Source organism: Diabrotica virgifera, chromosome 7 (genome assembly GCF_917563875.1).
Source record: "Diabrotica virgifera virgifera chromosome 7, PGI_DIABVI_V3a".
NCBI classification, from domain to species: Eukaryota; Metazoa; Arthropoda; class Insecta; order Coleoptera; family Chrysomelidae; genus Diabrotica; species Diabrotica virgifera.
In genome coordinates, this window is record NC_065449.1 from 87,569,163 (window position 1) to 87,594,947 (window position 25,785).

The 25,785-nt window shown below is 32.9% G+C and overlaps 2 protein-coding genes across 2 annotated transcripts in view; one reads left to right on the forward strand and one right to left on the reverse strand.

Annotated features, from left to right (window-relative positions):
* LOC114329648 (ras-related GTP-binding protein C) overlaps positions 1-6,181 on the reverse strand; it is a 112,808-nt gene extending 106,627 nt beyond the window's left edge. Inside the window, exons 1-2 of the mRNA XM_028278827.2 lie at positions 6,015-6,181; positions 5,569-5,949 (exon numbers count right to left, since the gene is read on the reverse strand). Of these exons, the coding sequence (XP_028134628.1) occupies positions 5,569-5,949; positions 6,015-6,017 (384 nt within the window). The 5' untranslated portion in view covers positions 6,018-6,181. The remainder of the gene's footprint in view (positions 1-5,568; positions 5,950-6,014) is intronic.
* A 380-nt stretch (positions 6,182-6,561) lies between these two features.
* LOC114329647 (fizzy-related protein homolog) overlaps positions 6,562-25,785 on the forward strand; it is a 206,961-nt gene continuing 187,737 nt past the window's right edge. The window contains exon 1 of the mRNA XM_028278825.2: positions 6,562-7,320. Coding sequence (XP_028134626.1) covers positions 6,961-7,320 — 360 coding nt within the window. The 5' untranslated portion in view covers positions 6,562-6,960. The remainder of the gene's footprint in view (positions 7,321-25,785) is intronic.

Genomic DNA, 25,785 nt, shown 5'->3' on the forward strand with positions numbered 1-25,785 from the left:
AGTAGTAATTGCACAAGAGCTCTAAAATTATTGAATTTTTCCCGAGTGATACTTTGGCAGTTTTAATTTCACGACCCGAAGGGGAGTGAAATTATGTCGAAAGTGTCACGAGGGCAAAAATTCTACATTAATTTTAGAGATCGAGTGCAATTTGTTGCCATTATTTCATGAATAAAACTATTCAAAACCAAAATTTTATTGTAATTTATTTATGTAAGTACAAATTAGTACAATTAAGCACACAGTTGTTATAAATATTTGACGGTTGAAAGTCATCGCTTTTATAATTTTTAAAACATTAATTGTCATTAATGTCACTGAATGTATTTTTTCGTAGCAACGAAGGGCATCTGACGTAATATACTTGACGACGGGAGATTATCAAAAATTATCACTAGTAATACCACTAGAGGTCAAATTATTTCCGGAAATTTTTTTGAGATCATGAATATTTTGAAAATTTCCCGAGTCGCAGACGAGGGAAATTTTCTAAAAATATTCATGATCAAAAAAAAATTTCCGGATATTAATTTGACTTCGCGTGGTATTCGGTAAGAAAATTCCACACCAAATTTGCATTTGAAAATCCAAAGCTGCATGAACAGATTAATAGCGCGCCATAGCTTTGTCAGCAATTATTTAGGCTTTCAAATTCGTAATTTCTACTCATTGTAGTTGCATGGGAATACCATTTCAAGATAGAAAATAGTATATTCTTCAATTTTACATAAGTTTTGAGTAACTACAAGTGATAGAAAATGAATCAAAACTAAATTATGTAAAAAAATAAAAACCAGTCTGTCAAAAATGTTCTGTTATTGTAAACGTCAAAAAATTTCCACTATAATTCGCTGTTGGGTACCCCACGAGCAAAAAATTTCCGATAAAATACCTCCGTTGCCATGGTGATCTGTCAAAATAACGTATTTTGATTGGTTCAAAATTACAGGTGTGGAATTTTCAGTTTAATTTTTATTTCTGTAGCTTTCTATTGGTCAGAATCTCCTATGAATGAAATAATCACGCTAATTTCATTAAAACATGAACACAATAAGATAAATTTGAAATAAATTAGTAAATAATACCTAAATATTAGTTTATTGCATGTATTATAATATTATAATGCCATATTACAAGGTAATTTACTTTCGGGACGTGCGGGAAAGTACAACTTTCCGAAACGAAATGCGTGCGTGAAATTGGCTCTTTTAGCAGGGCCGTAGAAAAAAGTTTGATTATATGACCAATACCATTTATAAACATATTAAAAAGCAGAGGACAAAAATGAGAATTTTTTGGAACACCTAAAAAATAATAGATTTCTTTGGAAATATATACAAATAGTTTTTAATCAGTTATTTTGATTAAGAATATAACGCGAAATCAAAATTAAACAGAAAACCAAGCAAGAAATATGTAGATATCAAATGAAGAAGAACATTATCGAAATGAATACAAAGAAAAAATAAAGTAGCAGACCCATGTTGCAAAATAAGGAAAGGCTGTGGATGGAAGAGTTGTTACAGGAACTAAAAGAAAATAGTAATGACAGCGCTAAACTATTTGTATACTTAAAAACTCAACAAAGAAAATGCAGACCAGTGGTTAAAATTGACAATGTATCATGGATACACACTACGCAATCCTATTAAGATGCAAAGAAAACCCTGAAAAGGAAGAATGCTCAATAGAAGACATGAGAGATAATGATACATATGAATATTTACACATCATTAAAAAAATGAAACAGAAAAACAATACAGATGCTATTTAATAAAAAATTATTAAAAAGCTAATAGTTAGAACATGTATCGTTACTAAGTACAACATACAAAATTTTAATATCCCTCATCAGAAAAAAAACTCACTCAAATCATAGAAGAAAATTGGGGACTACCAGCAAGGATGCAAGGGAGGCAGATCCAGTACAGATGCGATCCGCATAATGACACAAACAATTGAGAAATGCCACGAACACAACATTCACAACCTCTTCATAGACAAACAAGCCTTCAACTGTATTGGAAGAAATAAATTATTTAATGAAATGAAAAATTAAGATATACTGGCAAAGCTAATCAAATTAACAAAGATGACGATGGATGGATCCCAAGTTAAAATAACAACAGAAGGTAGCTCAAACAAAACTACATTAGAAACAGGAATGTAACAAGGCAATTTCCTGTCAACCACACTATCCAACATATCAGTACAAGAAACAGCCATGGCCAGCGGAATTAAAAAAACTATAGCCTACTCTTCAACAAAAATAGTAGCATATTCACATGACATAGTTCTTATAGGAAGAGACATCATCATCATCATCAGTGGCGCTACAGCTCTTTATGTGCCAAAGCCTTCTTCAGAACAATCCTCCATTCGCCCCTGTCTCTGGCAACTCTTCTCCATGCTCAAATTCCAATAGATTTCAAAGCATTTTCTAGGTTGTCTTGGTACCTAAGTCTCGGTCTTCCTCTTGTTCGTTGTCCTATCGGCCCTCTTCGGTCAAAAACTTTTCTGACTGTGGCATCTTCCTCTCGTCTAATTACATGGCCTATCCATCTAAGGCATGCTACCTTAATGAATTTAACAACGTCAGGTTCTCCAAAATTTCTATACAACTCAAAGTTGTAACGCCTACGCCACAAACCTTGTTCCTTTATGCCTCCATATATTCGTCTTAGTATTTTTCGCTCAAAACGTTTGAGCAGTTCTTAGTCATTCTGTGTAAGTGACCAAGTTTTTGAACAATATGTTAGCACTGGTCTTATTAGTGTTTTGTATACAGTCAGTTTAATTTTTCTAGGTATTTTTGAGGCCATATGTCTTCTTAAGCCATAGTAACACTTATTGGCGAGTACTATTCTTCTTTTAATTTCTTCACTGACATTGTTATCTTTAGTTAGCAGCGAGCCTAAGTATATGAAGGTGTCGACACCTTCCAGTTCTAGGTCATCAATTATTATTCTTGTAGGTGTCGGGTTGCTTGACCTAGTGCAACACATATATTTGGTCTTTTGAACATTTATATTTAGTCCCATTCTCTGTGCAGATGCTCTTAACGACCGAAATGCTTCAGTCAGAGATTCTGTGGACCTACCTATGATGTCTATGTCATCTGCGTATCCGAAAATTTGTACTGATTTGTTAAAGATAGTACCATTCGTAGTAATCTGGGACTCTCGAATTATTTTTTCTAATGCCAGGTTAAATAAGAGACACGGTAGTCCATCACCCTGTCTTAGTCCATTTTTGCAATGGAAGGGTCTTGAGAGATCGTTTTGGATTTTTACCATGCTCTCTGCACCTGTGAGTGTAAGTTCAGTTAATTGGACAAGATGAAACGGTATTCGAAATTCTACCATAGCAAGTAGAATGGGAAGAGACAAGGAAATATTAAAAGAAGTATTAACAATCCTGGCAAATGGAGCATGGAAAAGAGGTTTAGAAATTAATAAAGGAAAAACAAAATATCTAATCTGCTCTAGAAAAAGGTTAACACGACAAAAGAAAACAGGATTTGAAAGTGTTGATAGATGATGATGGGAGAAGATATAGTTAGATTTTTTAGAGCGCAGACTGACATGGCTGGGGCACATAGAGAGAAGGAGTAACAACTTACTGAAGGTCACCAGATGGAAACCAGAAACTGAAAAACAAAGAGGAAAAACTAGAGAGAGATGGGAGGACCAGATCATGAGAGAAATATCAATATCAAACTCCTGAAAGTCTGAGAGACTGGAGGGAACTATGTGTTAATTAAAATGAGTGGAAGAAAATTTTAATGAAAACCAAGCCATACAACAAACTACACAACAAATCAGAGAGCTTTAAGTAAAAGCGGCAAACATTCCATCAGGAATTTTTGTAAGTGTGTAATACTTAATGGTTAACATAAATTGTTTTGTTAAAAAAATGTAGGTATTATATCAATGAAAGATTGTCTTTTACCAAATAAAAAACAACAAAGAAATACAGAAGTGTATACAGTGAAGACATTTAGGTTGGAATAAATTCTTTTCTCGAGAATCGACGATTCTGGAGATAAATCCCGAGACATGTCGATTTTTATTTTTAAATTATAATAATTGTTTGGCATATATATCATACTAGTGACATCAGCCATCTGGGCGTGATGACGTAATCGATGATTTTTTTAAATGAGAATAGGGGTCGTGTGATAGCTCATTTGAAAGGTTATTCAATTCTTTATTCCACTGGCGAAGCGTCCATGTAACCCTTGTTACCATTGGTAACCGTTAAAAAACTTGCAAATAAATATATTATTATGACTACTGTGAAATAATTCTATTTTATTTATTTTTTTTTTTTTTAATAGAAATATGAGTGTTAACAGTACATAATTCAGTAAAAAGCCAACTAGACGCATGAAAATATTGGCGAGTTTATGCGACTCAACTGCAGGTTGAGGTTACTACGTTGTTACCACTTTCAGATGTAGATACATACACATGATGGTCCATTGGCTATCAATATTAAAGTCTTCAGGACTTAATAATCCATTTCAGTAAGCTTTTAAATTGGCAAACCTATTTTTAACAATCCTGGTTACAAGTGAATCCGTTGAAAGAAGTTTTTCAACAATGAATGCCAAATAAATACCCAATTGCAAGATCGAATGTCGCCATTTTCTTTAATTTCCATTGAGAATCCCTTCAAATTGTGGTAAAGTGTCATGTAAGAATCCTTTCTTTTTCAAATGCAGTACGATTTTTTTGTTTCAGATATCTCAATCCTGAGATTAACTGTCCGCCATCAGTTTTCGAGGCATCAACTTTTGCGCCCTCTACAATATTAGTGTATGTGTATGAATAAAAAAAGATATATTTTTTGTACTCTCTAAGAGTTAGATATTAACACGTAAAAAGTTTTATGTTCATTTTTAATATAGTTTTATAACAACTTGTTAATATAAAATAGTCAGTGGTCATGGTATAAATTATTCTTATGGAAAATCCCTAACCTTAGCAGCAGTGTAATTGTCATTTCAAGGTCCTCAGCATCCTAAAGATAATTGTTCTGATATGTACATCTCTTACATTTATAATTAGAACAGTGGAACATCGATAAGTCAGATTAATAAGAACCACAGTCAATCCGGGTTATCGAAAATCTGGGTTAGCCAGAGAATATGGTAAATATTAATAAAATATGGTGTACTTACAGATAAACTCCATTATAATTGCAAAAACATGAAATACATCACAGTACATCTAAATTACATACAGTTGTATACCAGTATTGTTCATTTCTTGGTAAAAAAATCAGTCAGACACATATACATTACCACTCAAACATCTTACGTTTTTATTGTTGAAATGTTTGTCTGATGAAAATCGGTCCAGGTTACCTGGACTTCCGCATTATCAGAGGCCAACTTATTGGAGTTTCACTGTATAACTTGTATTATACTTACTAGCTTCATTAACCCTCCAGCAGACAAGCGAAATAAAATTACATTATATTTCCATTTGGGTGAGGCCTGACAGGTCTGCTAGAGGGTCAATATAATTTGGAATTTATAAAAACTAAATCATGTATATATACCTGAGCATCTATTACAAAAATCAGCGCTCCGCATCCTCCAAAAATCATATCATAATCAAAACTAGAATCAAAAAAGTCTATCTGGCCAGGAAAATCCCATATTTGGAACTGTACAAAACTGGAATTATTAATATCATCCTTTACAATTTTATTGGTGCTTTCTAAAAAGAGCGTTTCATTGGGTGACATCTTATGAAATACCACTTTCTGAATGGAAGACTTTCCAGATCTTCTTAAACCCATTAAAAGAATTCTGGGCTTTTGATCTCCTGCTGAAGGCATTAGGTCATGTTCACCCTCGAAAGGTCCATAGCCAAAGTCCTTTGGAAATGACCCAGTTGTACTATCAAATGGCACTCCTTCCTCATCATCCTGATAAGACTAAAAGTAAATATTAAAATTAGGCACACCAATTGATTTGGAACAAAAGTAGTTGTTAAACGCACCATTGCTACTGAATGTTAAAAAACACTTTAGATTTCAAAATCAATGAACGTCTTGGTTTAAATTTTTATAAACTTTGATAATAAACATACAAGGTAAAATTCTTTTCAAAATACAATCTGACAATAGTAGTGACGCGTGACGCTTGACAATGACAGATAGTTGAATTGATGTCAAATAATTTAGAAATTAACACTTTATTTTTTATTTAACTGCAATAGAATAATACTCGTTTATTACATTGCATTTAAATAAATTTAGTTATTTAATTAAACAATAAATTATGACTAATATAAATAAACCATTTTAATAAAACACAATTTAAGTTTAAAAGCAAACATCAGTGTAGCCAACACTCAAAAATGACAAACTGTCAATCAGCTTTAAGCTGTAATCAACGGAAAATAAACTAATGTACGATTGGACATAAAGCGAGTAATCAGTATAGCCTTGTCTTTCTCGGATGGGCATTGTTCTAAATACTATTGGTTAAATTACAAATAACATTTTGGTTGTCAATAACGTTAAATCTGTCTTAATTTTAAAACCCATATAGAGTTAGTGGGGGTGTTCTGTAGAACGCTCGTTATCAAAGCAGAGTTTCTGTTAATTTAATAAATGTTCAAATTTTGAATCTACTGCAGTGAAAATTGTTTACTTGTGTAGTGCAACTTTTATTTTCGTTTTATTGAAATAAGTTGAACTGAATAAAATAGAAGAGGATGAAGCAGTACACCACTAATTCTATATGTAGATTGTGATTCATGTTCAGGATCTGCCAATAAATATTTAGATTTTAGATTGATGCATAGTGCATATGCAATTGATGAGCATGACATTTGAACTGTGTACATTAACATGAGATTTACATAAATACTATATCTCTTATACACCTTTTATATTTACATTTTGATCAGTCCAACTGTAGAACTTTTGTTAACAGTAAAAATGTTCACTAATATCGACGAGAGAATCTTTAGACAATCAAAACTAGCTGTTGCTAGAAATCTTTTTGATGTAGAAGTGCCTCATAGACTAGGAAGTTATGATAGGTTTATTCCTTATAGAGCCAATAATAATTGGGAGACTTCCTTTGCCACTATACCTGATCCCAATAAGAACACTCAAACTGGTAAAAAGACAAGAGAAACAGGTGAAAATGCGAGAGACAGTTCAGTGTATAACATTCTGTTGAGGAATGAATTATTAGGTGAAAATATAGAAGATGTTAAGTCACAGTGTGATGAGAGGCAAGCCCTGACACCAGTGAAGAGTAGGAATCTTTTTAAATATGGTACTCCAAATAAGGTAAGTCTGCTTTTAACACAAATAATAGTACTTACCTATGCAAGTTATATTATGTATACTGTGGTAGTGTCTTTTTATATTGCTGAATAGCCTTCTGTGAGTTTTATCTGTATTACGAAAGTTTTGATTGATAAACATCAGTGCTTCGTTGTTTAGCTAAACATTTGTATGAGTAATTGAAGTTTTCTCTCTCAGTTGATCCCGTAGGACTATTTTTCTTAACACATTGTGTGCAGATATCTGATCCTAAGACTAAACTCTGAACGGACAAAAAAGCACACATTAAAAATGTGTATAATCAATGGCATACATGAGCACCGTCCGACATTGGTTAAAGGCATCATGTGGCTCACATGTATGCCATCCGCATGGAACGTGTTAAAGTTCCTGCTGTTTTTTTCTTTCTCCATTCAACATATATATTATAAGTCATAAAGAAGATAAAGCTCACGAATCACAAATTCATTATTGTTTTTTCAATATTATTATTATTATTTCGAAGTTACATGATTCAATTAGGAATAGAATTGAAAAATATAAGCACTAAAATTTTATTAGAATGACTATTTTAGAATAATCTGAGGCCATTTTTACGCTCCTAACCTAACCTAACCTATCCTGCTGCTTCACACGTTAAGTGCCATGGCAGTCCCTAGGGACAGATGTAGGAAGTTCCCAATACGCCATCGAGGTCCCTAGGGATCGCTGTGTCTTTACGAAACTGCTATGACGAAATGCCATTTTTTTCAATATTGTGTGTGGCACTTAACATGTTAATTCTGCTCCTTTTGTCATCGTTATTCTTTTTCTAAATTTTTCAGCGTTAATGTAGATTATTTTTATAAGAAATTCTTTATTTGTTCCTGTATTTAGAGATTTTTTTCATTTTGAAAATTGAAAGTGTTTATACATTTTTTTTTTTCATTTTTTTTTATTACATGGCCGTATTTCCTGTTTTAATATTGTATTTGTAAAAGCTCAGAAACATTGTACAGTAGAACGTCAATAATCCGGATTAATTGGGACCGGACCCCATCCGGATTATAAAATTATCCGGATTATCGAAATTACCTCAAAAAAAGGCCAGTATACACATTAAAGTACAACAAACGTTTTAAAATTTTATGTTTTCTCTTGTACAGTAAAGCGTCTAGAGCAGCGTTTCCCAACCGGTGGGTCGCGACCCACTAGTGGGTCACGGACAGATTTCAGGTGGGTCGCGATGTGGCTCTTACAGTAGTTGAGTGGCGTACAGAGTACAGAAGAGCGTATCATCCTGGGACGAATATAAAAAAACATCAGAAAGTGGGTCGCCAGGCATAAAATGTTGGGAACCACTAGTCTAGAGGTGAAATTAATCAAAACATTTTTTTTATGTTTAAACACTGTATTGTAATTAATTTATAATAGCACCATGTGTACAGTAAAAACATCAGACACTATTTGGGCTTTTAAAAAAATGTGTAAAATATTTTTGAACTGCGGTAGAGGTTCGTTTTTGCAGCGAAGTTCTTAATTTATTTTAAAAAAATAGATATTTTTGCTAGATACAAATCCGGATTATTGACGGTCCGGATTTTTGACGTCCGGATTATCGACGTTCTACTGTATGTCTTAATCTTAGTCTTAAAATGTAACTCTGTAAGACAGGGCCGGTAATAACGGGTCTGCAAGGGATGTGCTGCAGGCAGGTCGGCAGGTGCCCCTGTTTTTGGGGGTGCCAAAATGAGCTTTTTTTCTGTTGGTGTTATACAAAATACTAATTTAGAAAAACCTAAGGGTGTCTATGCTAGTTTTGCAGACGGCCACCTTATATCCTAGAGCCGGGACTGCTGTAAGATATTTTCTTCATTTCATTTTATGTTCTGTCAAAATACTTTATCAGTTATTTTATTTTTTGGTGTAACATTTCTGTCTTATTTTAATGTGGCATAACTTTAAGGTACTTAATTGATGAATTAATCAGTTAAACATTTTCTAAATCCACTAGGATCTAAGAGTTAAAATATCAAACAAAATTCTCAATTTTTAATATTATTTCTTCCTCGTTCGGCATCAAAACCCTGGATGGTTCTTTGCTTGTCTTGCTCTGTCCTTCCATTCAGATCTCCCATGCTGCCCTTTTCGTCCATTGTCTTATATTTATGGTCTTCAGCTGGTCTTCTGCGCCATTCAACGATCGCATTCTGGGCCTTGCTTTATTTCTTTTTCATCTCCCATTGTAATATTTTTAAAAATTAAGTTAAACAGTTTTAACACATTTGCTGCCACCTTATATTCAGTTACTTTCGTATGGTGCCACTACAAAAAGGACCCTATTTAATTCAACAGGTTATGAACACCTACAGGCGTCAATGCCACCTGACTAGGCACACAAAACCCTTAAGGCGTCAGGTGGCAGATAATGTGTTAATTTACTAAGGGCCGGTTGTTCGAACGCTAATCAACAATGATCATTATTAAATATTTAATTACTGTCACCAAAACTGTCAATGGCAACTTTGTTTAGGTTGCTGAAAACATAATTAATTACAATTATGAGATTTATTATTAATTATGTTAATAATTATTGTTATATTAATTGATTATAATCTCAGAATTGTAATTAATTATGTTTTAACAATTGACATTGACAGTAATTAATTATTTGATAATGATCATTGTTGATTAGCATTCGAACAACCGGCCCTTAGAGTCTTTATACATAATTGTTATGGTGCATCTTATTTAAATACATTGACCAAATCAGCAATATTGTAAATTTCTTTTCTTACAAAAATAAAAAAATGCATACTTAGGTGATGTTAAAAGACAATTGGAAAATTTTGGGAATGTTTCCAAAAATTTACTGTCAGTGTGAATAAAGATTTTATTTGCAAATATGCAAATGTTGATAAAAAAAGGTAAAAATATTTTTTCTCTACATTTACGTAAAATGTCATCGAATTTTGATATCTTATAAGTAGTAACCAAACATATTATTTTTAGTATATAAATAGAGACAGAAACATTTCTATTCTTTTAAAATAAACAAAGAGGTTTAAAGATAAGATTTTATTTATCTTTGTTAATATATTTTTTATTTGATGAGCATTTTTTTAGATTTAATTAAACAGATTACTTTTATGACAGTAATATTAACATGAATTTACAATTTTACATACAGACTTTATAATACAGGGTGGAAACCACTTATGGAATAAAATTATTTCTATCATTGTTTTGAAAAACTATAAAAAATGCTGAGACACATTTTGTATTAAATGTAGTGTGACCAACTAGCCCGAAAAATCCTGGACATGGCCCGAATTACAAAGTCGTGTCCCGGCGTCTCGGACAAGGCTTCCAGACCATCAGAATTTTCAACTTTTTGGTAAAATTCCATATTGAAATTTTTAATACATCATTCTTCTAAGAATTCACATCAAATTGAATTGGTGGGACGAAAAAAAGTCGACAATTTCTAGACTGTTATACTAATACCACATCCAAAATGCATGCATTGTATATCGTCATATTATAGTTCTACGAAAACTCAAACTCTAGACTTTTTTCGGTTTCTGTATTTTCACTATCGTCTTCTGAAAAGACGGTTTAAAAACATGAATATCAAATTAATAATGATTATTTCATTCATAGGAGATTCTGACCAATAGAAAGCTACAGAAATCTAAATTAAATTGATAATTTTTGATAATTTCCTGTCTTCAAGTATATTATGTCAGATGCCCTTCGTTGCTATGAAAAAATACATTCAGTGACATTAATGACAATTAATGTTTTAAAAATTATAAAAGTGATGACTTTCAACCGTAAAATATTTATAACAACTGTGTATTTAATTGTACTAATTTGTACTTACATAAATAAATTACAATAAAATTTTGGTTTTGAGCAGTTTTATTTATGAAATAATCGCAACAAATTGCACTCGATCTCTAAAATTAATATAGAATTTTAGAGCTCTTGTGCAATTACTACTGATAATTATATTTTAACCCAAGGTTCAATTTACATGGAAATCCAACATTAGTTGATTTTCTAATTTTTGGTTTTGAGAATGATTTCCGGCTTGAAAATCGAAACGTCAAAAACAAAAAAAGTCAAAAAACAAAAATGTAATTATCATTACAACCCATTCCATCAAAAAAAATTTTATCAACATAAAAATGTTAAATAATCAATAAAATGATGATATTAAAGTTTTATATTTAAAAAAAATGGCCCGATTTTTATTGAAAAGTCCCGGATTTTAGGTAATTTTTTCAGTCTTGTCCCGAATTCAACTAAATTGGAGTGATTCACACTAATTATAGGTATAAATGGGCGCTTTTTAAACATAAATTTGTTGCTTTATGCAAAACCAGCATAATCCATAAGTTTTTTTTAATGCAACACCCTATATCTTTGTATATTTTTAAAAGCTCTTTAACAAGTAGGGTCTATTACAAATATTACTTATGGAAGAAAATTGTTTGTTGACTTATTTTAGAAAATTATAAAGCTGTGGCACATGTCAACTTTTTAAATATAGGTAAATTTAAATGTACAGGGTGATTCATGCAAGTCTAGCATTGTCAGCCATTTTTATTTGTAATGGAACACCCTGTATATTTTTATGTTTTTAAAAGCTCATTAACAAACTGATCTTACCGACATTATGTAGGGTCTATTGTGAATAATACAAGGTGCAAATTTGAAATTATGTATAATATTTGTAAAGCGATTACCTAAATAAAAAAACCCAATACATGGATATGTACTTAGTTTGGAAAATACAGGATGTTTCATTAATAATTGGAAATATTTTAACTTTAGATTCTTGGGCACAAAATATTAAGATTTAATATTTTAAAAGTATTTGACATATCCTTGCCATGTTTGGCCAGAAAGTGTAGGTACTGTACACATACACCCTACTAAATTATGTTAAATACTTGTTTCTGGCTGCTGCCAAAGTTGTACAAGAATAGTGAATGGTTGACCCTTCCCAAATTGTACGCCACTGTCGGAACTGCTAATTTAGCATAATTTTTAGATTCTGCAATACTTTCGATGTAAATAATATACTCTTTATTCGTAATGATAAAATCATTAGTTTTAGATATAATATTTAAATTTAAAAATGAAGGGGCATAATACATTATTCAAAATAACTGTGCCTTTTCATTATTAACTTCAAATATCTCGAAAACTAATGGCTTTATCGTTACGAATGAAGAATATAATATTTTTCATAGAAAGTATTGGAGAATTCAATAATTGCACTAAAATAGCAATTCAGCCAGTGGCGTAAAATCTGGGAAGGGTCAACCTTTCACTTTCCCCGTCATATGCCTCTGGTAGTAGCCAGAAACGTTTGTTTAACATAATATAGTAGGGTGTACAGTATCTTCACTTGCTGCCAAGTATGACAAGGATATGTCAAATGGTTTTAAAGTACTGGGTACAAATAGTTTTTAAATGTTCAAGTAAAACACTCTGTAACTCAGTAAGGAGCCACATTTTATTTAAGTGATTGGGCTTAAATCTTAATATTTTGAGCCCAAGAATTCATGTTTTAAGTAAATATTCAATTTATGGAGACTACCTTAACAATTTACTTTCTGTTCAGCCACAAAAAATGACAAACTTTTAAAAAACGAATGGTTGTAGGCAACCATTCATACACAACGGTATGTTGTGATAAATATATTTAATTATTATACATATAGGTACAGGTCGATTCAACAACATTAAAAGAAGGAAACTTTGGAATTCCACGTATCTGACTAATTTTGCGAACATTGTATATATCATTAATCAAAATTCCCTATTTCCAGGTACAAAAAGGTATCCTAATATGCCCTCAAGGCCGATATAATTTTGTCCTGACTATACTATAATTAATAATTAATGATTAAAAAATGATTTTTTTTATAAATTAAAAAAAAATCAGCACAGGTAAGTAGATATTAGGTTTGTTCTAGCAAACAGTCAAACTAGTCAGAAACCGTCAGCAAACAGTTGGTCAGTGAGAGAACATAATACAGTCACCAGTGCTATCCCCTCTACTCGAGCTGGTCCACTATTCGCTGATGGTTTCAAAGCGTTTGAAACTGATGCTAGAACAAACCTATTATTTTAGATTTTTTGGATCATTCGAAACAAAAAATGTCTTTTGTAGTTTTTTCCAAAGTTGATCGTTTTCGAGTTATAAACAATTTAAAACTAAAAAAAAAAAACGAAAAATGACGATTTTCAAGTCTCAAACACATAAAGTAAAAAATATTATTTTTGTAACCATACCTACCTACCTAAATTCAAGTTCAAACCTTTTTCTATGAGGTCCTGATAAGCATTTTTCCATTGTCTTATTCTAAAATATATTCTTTTAGTTGTTAATGAGAAAGGTTCTTTAAGAGAAGACGGCCAATCGGGCTGCATGAACAACTAAAAAACAATGTTTTAAAATGAATTCGTAAATTCTCATCAGGAACTGATAGAATTTAACTAGAATTTAAGTAGATCCATACTTCGTAATTTCAAAAATGATATTTTTTACTTGTTCTTTAGCCTTGAAAATCGTTATCTTTCGTTATTTTTTCATTTATAAATTATTTAGCACACGAAAATGGTCCTAAAAATCTAAAGTAATAGATAATATCTGCCCGCACCGAAATTTTTTTAACTCATAAAAAAATCATTTTTTAATCATTAATTGAATATAGTCAGGAGAAAATTATATCGGGTACCCCTTGTTTTTTATAATTTATCTTACGACTAAATACTTTTAAATTGTGTCGCCATTACATCTTGTATTAGTTGGCATTTATAAAATGGTTGGAATCCGTTAATAACTATAAATTGTCCATTCATGTTTCCAATATAAATGCGTTTACACTGTAGGCACCTATACATGACAACATAAAATTCTGATAAATGAAAAAAATTAATTTAATAGGAAAAGTCCTATAAATAGCAGCTTAAAGTTGAAAGTCCCCTTAAATGAGCTTTCTTTTGTTTTTTTATGACAAAGAATGCATAATTATTATTTTCATATCGTTTATGTACTTCGGTTTAAAATAATTCATAAAATTATAAATATGAATAATTACCGTAAAATGTAGAATGCATAATAAATTACTCTTGATTATAATATCATTAATTATAATTCGGAATAAAAAATCCAAATTAAACAATAATCTGAATATTCGCAAATTCTCTAAATTGTATGCGGCTTCCTTTAAAATCATTCATCCAGATGAGGTCTATCGTCCTAACTTTGTTTTTTGCCAAGGTTTACAATAAAAAAGTTTATACAGTTTTTGATGAATTTTAGGAGATTTGGATGTGCAAGTACTTCCTATTTGTTTAGATTTGCACAAGGTTATGTTTGTTCATAAATGATTTCAAAATATTAATTTATTTTATGACATATTATGAGCAATATATCCTAGAAAATATTGTATTGTTCATGTAGCAAAAGATAATATGTTACTAATAAAATAGTTCTGTAAGTTGTCGTCTCACAACAACGAGAACAATAAAAATATTATTCAATAAAATATACACCAAATGTTTTTACTCCTCTATGCCTAGGATGTATTTTTAGGTTATTTAGTTTGCATTTTGTTAGAAATTGACGACAAATGCAATTAGAAATACTTTATATTGACGTTTCGACTTTCAATTCGAAAATCATTAGGCTAGGCAATTTTTTTTTAGGAAACAAATAAATTATTCTGTTTTTTGTTAGTCAGAAGAAAAATTCTTATATTAGCTTTATTTTTTTTTTTCATCACTCATAATGACAATTCAGACATGTCATTTTGAGTTAATAGATTCTTTGATTTTTTATAAGCCTAAATTTATTTATTTAGATAGAGTTTTTTTTGATAAAATTTTTGATAAAAGTTTTTGAGTTATTCAAGAAAAATCGGTTGAAAACATTTGAACAAAAATTGAAATTTTTAATCGCGAATAAGTCTAAATATTGAGTTTTCGAAGAAACTATAGAATATTTTTTGCTTAGAATATACTTACGTGTCTATTGATTGTTGAGCTTATTTTCAACATAAGTTCTAAGCCCCCAGTTTAAATGTATTCTACCGCCAAGGTAAAAGTACACTTCGGCATAGGGTACATTTTTCTTATTAAGGTATTCTCTACTTACTGTAAAAATTTCAAGAAAATCTATGCATGTTGATGGAATTCGGAGTTACAAACCTTATTATACTGCACTAATAGTATGATACAATTGATCCAAAAAAGGCATAACCCAGGCATCTAAAGTGAAAGTTTTCCTCCAACACAATATTGTTTTATATGGTCCACATATAATAATAATATAAAATAATAATAATAATAAACTCCCACGCCTGTGGGAGTTTTTTGTCAGTTCTTCTATCAGGCGCGGCCCCCTGCGAATGGGGGATGCTTTCTGGGTATTCGTAGCGCCAGTACCCAGAGAGTAGCAGGGATACTTGCCGTGGAACAAAAACTGACACCTGGCAGTAGGTATAAAATGCACACCCATGAGAATGGAGAATAATAATTTATGTTTACGATCGCTGCCTGGGGATCGCCAGGGCACGTCTGGAGCCGGCGCTGGACGTGACAGCATGCGGGACGTCGGTGGCAGGGTGTTGAGGAGGCGGGCCCCTGTCATACAATCAGCTACAGCCCAACCACAACCACAATCGAGCCAAACAACAACAAGAGCTCCACCCGCCGAAGGTGCTGCGCTGGATCATCAGCCGGCGCTCACTCAAGCGGGACGACCGAGGCAGCGCATGAAATGGACTGTGTCCATCAATGAGAACATTTTGCGCTTCTACTATAAGGTGACCAACCTCGGTCAAGAAACAATCGGCTACCGTCAACAGCTGTATGCCGAATTTTGCAGGACGTACCCAGATATTCAAGTATCGGAGCAACGAGTATCAGACCAATACCGGGTAATTGTAAGAAACAACCTTATCCCAGAGACTAGACGCAATATCATCAGAAGTGAAGTCGAACGGGAGATTCATAACGATGTTGTAATTGAAGATCAAGTCCCCAATGAAGTGCATGAGCAGATTCCTGAGCTTGCCATACAAGAAACTCAACCTGACAATACAGAGCAGGAAAACAACGAGCTACATGATAACCTAGTAAGCGAAATGGCACGTGCTGTACAAGAGTTTAGTGGAACAAACCCACTTAGCAGACCACCGCTACCACGAATAAACTCTTGTAAGAGACTAGGTGTGCTGTTACAAATTGTGAACACTGAAGTCCTACCCAATTATGTCGTAGAAGCCCACACATTAGAGTATCTGCACATGCTAATCTACTGTGCAGCAACAGCAATTGCTAATGTAGTGGGCATTAAGATCAGAACACGACAGGGTACTAATAACGGAAGGACTGGTAGCAGAATTGCACCCTGGGAAAAAAGACTGCTCGGAAAGATTGAATTGCTGCGTAGGGATATTGGTCAAGTCACAGAATATATACGAGGTGTAAGAAGTACAAGAGTCATCAGGAGAGCTGAAGAAATAATACGGAATACTGCAAGACACTCAAGATACGATCCAGAAAACAACACAGCTCAACAGTGCCTGGATACATTAAAACAAAGACTCTCAGTTTATTCAGGACGACTAAGAAGGTACAAAGTGAGTAACAACCGAAAATCCGACAATGCCCTTTTTGAGACTGCTGAGAAGGCGTTCTATCGAAAACTCAATTCCACCGTAGAAAATCTCGATAAGTCTTATCCAAGCCAAGAAGAAATTCATGAGTTTTGGGGAAATCAACTTTCCACACCAGCTGCTCTTAACAACAATGCTGGATGGATAGAAGATACGGCACAGAACTGCCAACACTACGTTACTACCCTTTACGAACCCTTCACTACTGAAGAAGTCTCAAATATCATCAACGAGCTTCATAACTGGAAATCTCCTGGACCAGACGGAGTTCAAAACTTTTGGCTCAAGAAGTTTTGGAGTGTTCATGAATGCTTATCAACACTAATTAATCATGTTATTTCTAATCCACAGGATATACCATCATTCCTAACTCAGGGAACCACTTATTTAATACCGAAGGATCAAAATAACACCCAAGATCCAGCAAAATACCGCCCAATTACTTGTCTTCCAACTTTGTATAAATTGGTCACATCCTGTGTAGCCCGGCGTATCTACCAACACTGTGCTTTGAACAATATCATAGAGCCTCAACAGAAAGGATGCGCTAAGGGTTCCATGGGTTGCAAAGAACAACTTATCATCGACTCAGTCATTTCTAATCAAGCATATTCCAAAAAGAGGAACCTATTTACTGCTTTTATAGATTACAAGAAGGCCTTTGATTCAGTGCCGCATGAATGGCTTATAGATATATTGAGAATATATAAAGTCGATGATAATATAGTGACCTTTTTACAACATATAATGACAGAGTGGAAAACTAGAATTCATCTTCAAATACCTGGTGAAAGTAACATCGAAACTGAAAATATCGCAATCAGCCGGGGCCTGTTTCAAGGAGATTCGTTGAGTCCTCTGTGGTTCTGTCTAGCTATGAACCCACTATCTAAGCTATTGAACTCCACAGATGCAGGTTTTAGCATCAAAAATAACAACAATGTGGTGGCGAAGCTCAATCATTTATTGTACATGGATGATTTGAAATTAATGGCTTCCACTCGAAACCAACTCGACGAGATGCTAAAAACTGTAGAAACTTTTTCTAATGATATTAGTATGCACTTCGGACTAGACAAGTGCCGTATTTTAAATATAGTCAGAGGAAAAGTACAGCCCGGAGGATTCGATATGCAAAATGGCCAGAACATCGAGGCCATGGGTGAAAGCGATATGTATAAATATCTTGGAGTAAAGCAAGCGCGGAAAATTGACCATAAACAAATGAAAACAGAGATAACTACTGAGTTTATACGAAGGGTAAAACAGCTGCTTCGCTCACACCTTAACAGTAGAAATTTGTTTAAGGCACTAAACACCTACGCATGTTCCGCGCTTAACTACTCATTTGGTATTGTTAAGTGGACAAAAACAGATATAGAAGCTCTACAGCGAAAAGTACGAACACACCTCACAAAGGCACAAAAACACCATCCTAAAAGTGCAGTAGAAAGAACAACATTACCACGGAATCTAGGAGGAAGAGGACTTATGGATATAGGTGAGCAATTAGATAAACAAATTGCTAATTTAAGAACTTATTTTCAGATGCAGGCTGAGACATCTACTCTACATCGCGCTATCTGCGCAGTAGATGACACAACACCGATCAAACTGAGGGAACCAGAAATGCGCATAAACCACCTTACTAAGGACGAAAAAGTGCGCGCCTGGATGGGTAAACCTCTGCACGGGCGACATCCCAATGAGGTCAGCCAAGATTATGTCGACAATATAGCGTCGAACTACTGGTTGACATCAGGAAAGATGTTCCCTGAAACGGAGGGTTCATTACTGGCCATTCAGGATCAGGTTATACCAACCAGAAATTACCTGAAATATATCATCAAAGACCCTCAGGTTCAAAACGACAGATGCCGATATGGATGTCAAGCCCAAGAAACCATCCAACATCTTACAGGGGGCTGCCAGGCATTTGCTGCAACTGAATACAAGGAACGGCATGATGCAGTGGGAAAAATCCTTCATCAAGAGATAGCTATCAAGCTGGGACTTCTCCAAACAGACCACCTCCCGTATTATCAATACGTCCCTGAGAGTATGCTTGAGGATGGCAACTACAAGCTATACTGGGACCGCACTGTGCTCACAGACCAAACAGTGGCACATAATAGACCAGATCTCGTACTAGTTAATAAACTAACAAGACAAACAACACTAATTGATGTGGCGATACCTAACAACAATAATCTACGTAGTAAATTTACTGAAAAAATCGCCAAATACAGAGATCTAGAAATTCAAATACGAAGGCAATGGAGAATGGAAAGTACCCAGACGATACCGATTATTATTTCTACTACTGGAGTCATTCCGAAGACCCTCCTCGAAAGCATCAAAAAGCTGGGTCTGAATGAACATCTTTATAAGACCATGCAGAAAGCTGTACTACTCGCGACGGCCAGATGCGTACGAAAATTTCTGGGAGATACACCTGCATTCCAAGTGACCTAGGGCTCGATAACACGGAAAGAGTCCCACCAGAGCTCAATCCTTTTGATACCGTAGGTATCTGGGATGAGTCAATTTTCCCCTTAGAGGGAGTGTGAGCCGTATGGCTAAATCTGGATAATAATAATAAAGGACTTTATTTAAGGGGAAAAAATTACAGTCAGTTACAATAATATTGTTGGGGAGTCCACATAGATGTGGGGGAGAAGACGGCAAATTAGTAGTTTTTTACGTTTTTCGTCAATGTTTCTAAACATAAGTGATCTAGTGAAGAATATTCTATACAAGAATGTTCTACATTAAAGAAACGAAAAAGGTCCGATGCATAATTGTTAAAAAATCAACGGTTCCGGAATTACGGAGGGTGCAAAGTGGAGGTTTTTCATATTTTTTTAGATTTTTTGGGCAAATTATAATATTATTACTGAAAAAACTAATTTTTTTAACAGGATTGTGTTTCCTAAATAATATAATTTGCTATTTCAATGGCCGCTGGTATGTTACTGATAAGTTTTTGAAGGGACGTCAACCTCACCACCTTCAAGAAGCTTCTACTGGCCTAGGCCATATAAATCTCTGGTACAGAGAAACCCACTCTGGATTTTTTATGGGCAATGTGGCATGAATATATTTCCAACAGTAAAATTTTCTTTTCAAATTTACAATAAAACATTTTTGTATAGAATATTGTTCACGCTAAACAGCTTAGGTTTAGAAATATTGACGAAAAACGTAAAAAACTACTAATTTACCGCCTTCTCCCCTCCCCCCAAATCCGACGCCCAAAAGGGTGTAACTATCTACTGAACAATATGTGGACCATACAGAACAATTTGATGTTGGAAAACTGATATTTTGGATGATGGGATTAGGCCTGTTTGGACCTATTATTCTATTATATTACTACCTCCGTAACTTTTTAACCGTTCGTTTTAGAAGGATTGTGCATAGGGCCTTTTTTGTTTAAAATATAATGTAGAACATGTTTGTATAAATTGTTCACGTTCACGCTAAACCGCATATTTTTAGAAATATTGACCTAATTTACAGACTTCTCGCGCACCCCCCCCCCCCAAACGCGACGCTCAAAATGGTGTAACTTTTTACTGACCAATATGTGGCCCATATAGAACAATTTGGTGTTAAGGATAACTTTCACCTTTGGATGTCTGGGTTTGGGTCTAGTTATACCATACTATAAATGATATTTTCAGTATATTTTGAGGGGCATTCTGGAAATATTTGATTGGTAGATATATACTTCATTTGATTAGTTATTATGAAATCAACTTTAATTTAAGAATTCCTCGCATACAGTACATATTTTTAATTGGATTTGCAATTAATTCCCAAAATATCTTCTTAAAAAGTAAATTTCCACAAGAGAATAGCTTAAGACCCACGTGTAATTTGCATCAAACTGATCTATATTTTTTCAGTAAAAATTATAGTTTTCATTTTCAATTTCAATAGGTATTATACTATCATTGATTTATATTATTGAGGAAACCTAAGAAAATATTTGTTTTGGTTTTAACAAAATATAATGTATTTATCTTTACTTATCTTGTTTTCAATAAGTTTGGTGGTCATATTGAACTATCATCTGATTATAAATTAGATATTATTACAAACATCCAAAAGTTCCCGTATATTCCATTTTATTAAGTTCTCCGTACCTACTGTTGTTTTAAAAAAACAATTGAAGTCACTAATTTGAATATGATAATGAACTCCGTACAGTGTAACTTGGTCACGAAGCATAAAAAATTGTGGCTTTTAGTTCAACTATTCATTTTGAAACGAAAGAGAATTTATTGCGTACTTAAATGACTGTATGTGTGTCAGTTTATTTATATTAATAAAGATATCCCTTCGATAGCGTATATCTTTGAGTAGAAGTATGTCATTGTAAAATACAGTGCTTTTCAGATAAAACTATCCACCGTAAATAACTTTTGAACCACTGATTTTTAGAAAAAGCGCAAAAGCAGGTCAAATAATATTTAAACTTGGCGGAAAAGGCATCCTCTCACCCCCCGTATCATCCCTTAATTTTTTAAATTACTTCTACCTTTTTTTATTTTATATTTAGATTCTCCTCTTTGTACAGATTTCAAAAATGTATAACACATGATGCTTAAAGTGAGTAGTTTATGAGAAAAATAAATACAAAAGCAAGAAAACTGGATTGAAAAAAAAGTATCATTTTTTTATCAATTTTATTAAACATTTAGAATGAACATTTCACTACCAAAAATTTTAAGAATAATTATTCAAAATGACTTGAAATTTTGATTAATTATTGTTAAAATTTTTGGTGGTGAAATGTTATTCTAAACGTTTGTAATAAAATTGTTTAATTTTTTGAAGTTATACTTTTTTAGGCGCGATTGAGATTGAAGGTGAATTTATATTGATCTGCGCGCATGCGCACACCGACAGTTTGGTATTAGTCTTTATACGGGCTCTAATTGGGTGTTGAAATGATCTGTCAATAATTGTTCAATATGGAGGTTATCGGTAAACAAAAATGTTGTATAATATATTAGTTTTTATTGTTGTGAGAACAGAAATAAAATCAAATTTATAATTATAGTTACTTTTTAAATAATTTTGAAAAGCCACAGGTACGTAATTCTAAATGTTTCAGTTGTATTCCAATAAAAAATTATCTTCATACCTATTTGGAAAATGTAAAAAAAATAATGTACTTACCTAGTACTTGCTAGGCTATACCCCTAGTAGGCAATGCTTTAATTTACATAATCTGATTACGAACAAACTTTCTACAAATTTTCATCTAATGCAGCGATACTCAACCTTATTTTCCCTGGGCCACATAGCAGCTATTGCCATAGCTTGCGGGCCGCAATCTATGTGAAGGAATATACAGTATGGTGCAAATGAAAGGAATAAATTCGTTATTTCGTAAGCCTGCGACTTTAAGGACAAATTCGGAAACATCGATTTTTAGTTTTAAATTACGATATTTTGGCATATGTATCATACTAGTGACGTCATCCATCTGGACGTGATGACGTAATCGATGATTTTTTTAAATTAGAATAGGGGTCGTGTGCAAGCTCATTTAAAAATTTATTCACAGGAAGCCCAAAAATTTTTTTGATTTGAATTAAATTAATTGACACAAAAAGAAGAATGTATATCATTATATGATAATAAATAAAAAATAAATTTTATTTAACTCAAAATATAGCTTATTCTTGTCAGAAAACAGAAAAAAATGTTTATTTCACAAATAAACATTGCTTTTTGCTTAAATTTATTGTTCAAGCTGCCACCCACCTGCCTCTTGGCAGTTTGAACATGGGATTTAAGGGAAAAGTAGTGTTTATTTGTCAAATAAACATTTTCTTCTGTTTTCTGACAGCACTAAAATGTATTTTAAATTAAATAAATTACATACATTTTTCTGTTTTTTGTCAATTAATTACATACATTTTTCTGTTTTTTGTCAATTAATTTAATTCAAAACAAAAATTTTTTGGGCATACGCATACTGTATACTTAATTATGCCAATGTTTATATTACTATAAAGAGAATTTCAAATGAGCTAGCACACGACCCCTATTCTCGTTCAAAAAAGATCGATTACGTCATCACGCCCAGATGGATGACGATAGTATGATATATATGTAAGAAAATCATAATTTAAAAATAAAAATCGACCTGATTCAGGATTTTTCCTTAAAGTCGCCCGCTTACGAAATAACAACGTAGTCCAGGTGCGAATCAATGTCAGGATAGGTAAACATTTTTTTGCATATGTATTTCATTTCTGAATATGAGGATTCGCACAGGTATGATGAAGCGAACAACGTGAGGAACAAGTAAGCGCAACTTTTGAGAGTTTTATAGTTATCCGGTACTAATTTTGCGTCTCTTTTTTCTTTAAAAATTGCCTCCAGATTTGTATCATTTTTAAAATTAATTAGTTTATGTGGCAACTTTGCGCTATTAAATCTCAACGGCTGCAAGCTACTTCCGCTTGCTACAAGTAGCGGCTACTTTTAAGTGCCAGGGATTTTCCATTAATAGAATACATTTCCTAATGTTTCACAAATCATTAAATCTTTCCTGAAATTCGTTGCTCAAGAAAACTAGAAAATTAGAAATAAGTAGCATAGTTTTCTGGAAATACATCAATTCCATCTTGTTGAGCTTTCACCAATGTCGGAAAGTTATGCAGATTTTTTATATTTATTTCCTCGATGTACATCTTTAGCTTGTCCACGAAAGCAAATACTTTAATTTGTTAACTACGAAAATAATTTTCTGTTTATTTTTTAATGTGTAAACGACGATTAAGTTCGCCAAGCTTTTCTGTTATGTCGCAAATAAATGCTAAAAGCCACCACCAACTAACTTACTTGAGTTCAAAACAATTTGATCATTTACAGGGCCTTTTAGTTCGCCTTCGGGCCGCATAAAGAACGTAAGAGGGCCGCATGCGGCCCGCTGCCCGCAGGTTGAGTATCGCTGAATGTATCGTTTTCTTACTCTATATATTGTTATATTTTAATTCGACAAAAATCAAACTAATAAAAATTCATATAAACAAAATGTCAAAAAGTTGTTCAGTTTGTGTATATTCCTACATGACGTATACGCGAAGGTGGTGCAGTTTGAAATCGCTTCGACTCTCGTACGGCGGGATACACGGGAAGTAGGTTCAAGCCCAATGCAAGTTATATCATTTTTTTATTTTTTTTTAAGATTTAATGATTGTAAGTATATTATTATATAATTTTTTTCAGAAAATACGTATTTAATTAAAATTTTTGGCAGCAATTATTGTTCAGAAATCATTTGTGTCATTTTTCAATGTGTTTGTGTGTTTTATTCTTTTATTTTTTTAATTTTTGGTATTGTTTTAATAAAAATTTTTGGAAAGTAGTAGAGAAACTGTTTAAAGTATATTGATTTCGTTGAAATCATATATAGTGCAGTCACTGAAGGTGAATATGAGCTATTACCTCCGATTTCGTTGAACCTCCATCGATTTACACGAAAATTGGTGAGTGGTTAGGGTTAGAGGATATATCAAGGAACAAAGGTGACATGGTGCCAACTTGCGCTTTTACCCTGGGGGTGGATGCTACCCCTCCTCGGGGGTGAAAATTATTTTATAAAAAATAACCCCACAATTCGATAGAGCGACAAATTATAAGCAAAATTTGTTATATAAAGTTATTAAAACAAATCAAAACTTTTTGAGTTATTAAAGATCAAAGATTTTAATTTTTCGTGAGAGAAATGCATGTTTTTAACCAATTTTTCATAAATAACTCAAAAACTAAAATAATTTTAGTTTTAAAAATAAAAGTTTTTACAAAAAAGTTATTATTGTCAAAATTGAGGATAATAAAAAATCAAATAAATTTCTTACTAGAAAAACCTTTCAATGTTAACTGAAAGTGAGTTATAGGTAATTGAATGTATATTAGGCCTTGGGCCCGCATATACAATTATTATTTATGACCACACCGTTGAAACTTTTTGTACTTGTTATTTGGATGGAGTCGGACAAATTTTGAGCTTGGCGCATTATGGTAGTGGGGCGTTTGTCTGTCAAGCGGTGACGAAGTTGTCAATTTTATGCAAGAAAAAAATTTATTACCACATTGGTCATTCTATTTTAATCAATGGATTTTATCATATAAACAACGAAAACAATTTTGTCGGACAAAAATATTGGGGCATATGACGCGTCGGACACGCTAAATATGTCAAATTTATGAAAATAATAAATTTATTACCACATCGATAATTTTAACGGTATCTATCATAAAACCTTTTTACAATAGTGTGGTAACCTTGTCGGACAATTTTCACGGGGCATATGCGCAGTCGGACGCGCCGAAGATGTCAATTTCCTGAAATTTTTTTATTTACAACCATTTTTCCGACAGCATTAGTAGGTTATAAGTAATTATATTCTTAATCAAAAAATCAAAGCGTCGGACAAAAATATTGGGGCAACTCGACAGTCGGACAAAAAATTTAATTTTTATTAGTAAACTATACTTTCAAATTATGCTGGGTTCGTGCATCCCTTATCTTTACAACCATTTTTCCGACAAAAGTAGTAGGTTACAAGTAATTATATTCTTAAACAAAAAATGTAATTGTCTGACAAAAATGTTGGGGCAAACGAACAGAAAACTTAATTCCTTTAGGCTATCGACGAGGAGGTATTATCAAAAAAAAAATTTAAAACAGTGTTTCTCGGTTACTTTTGAATCGATTTAGCTGAAAATTGGTACACACACTAAGTAAAGCATTTAA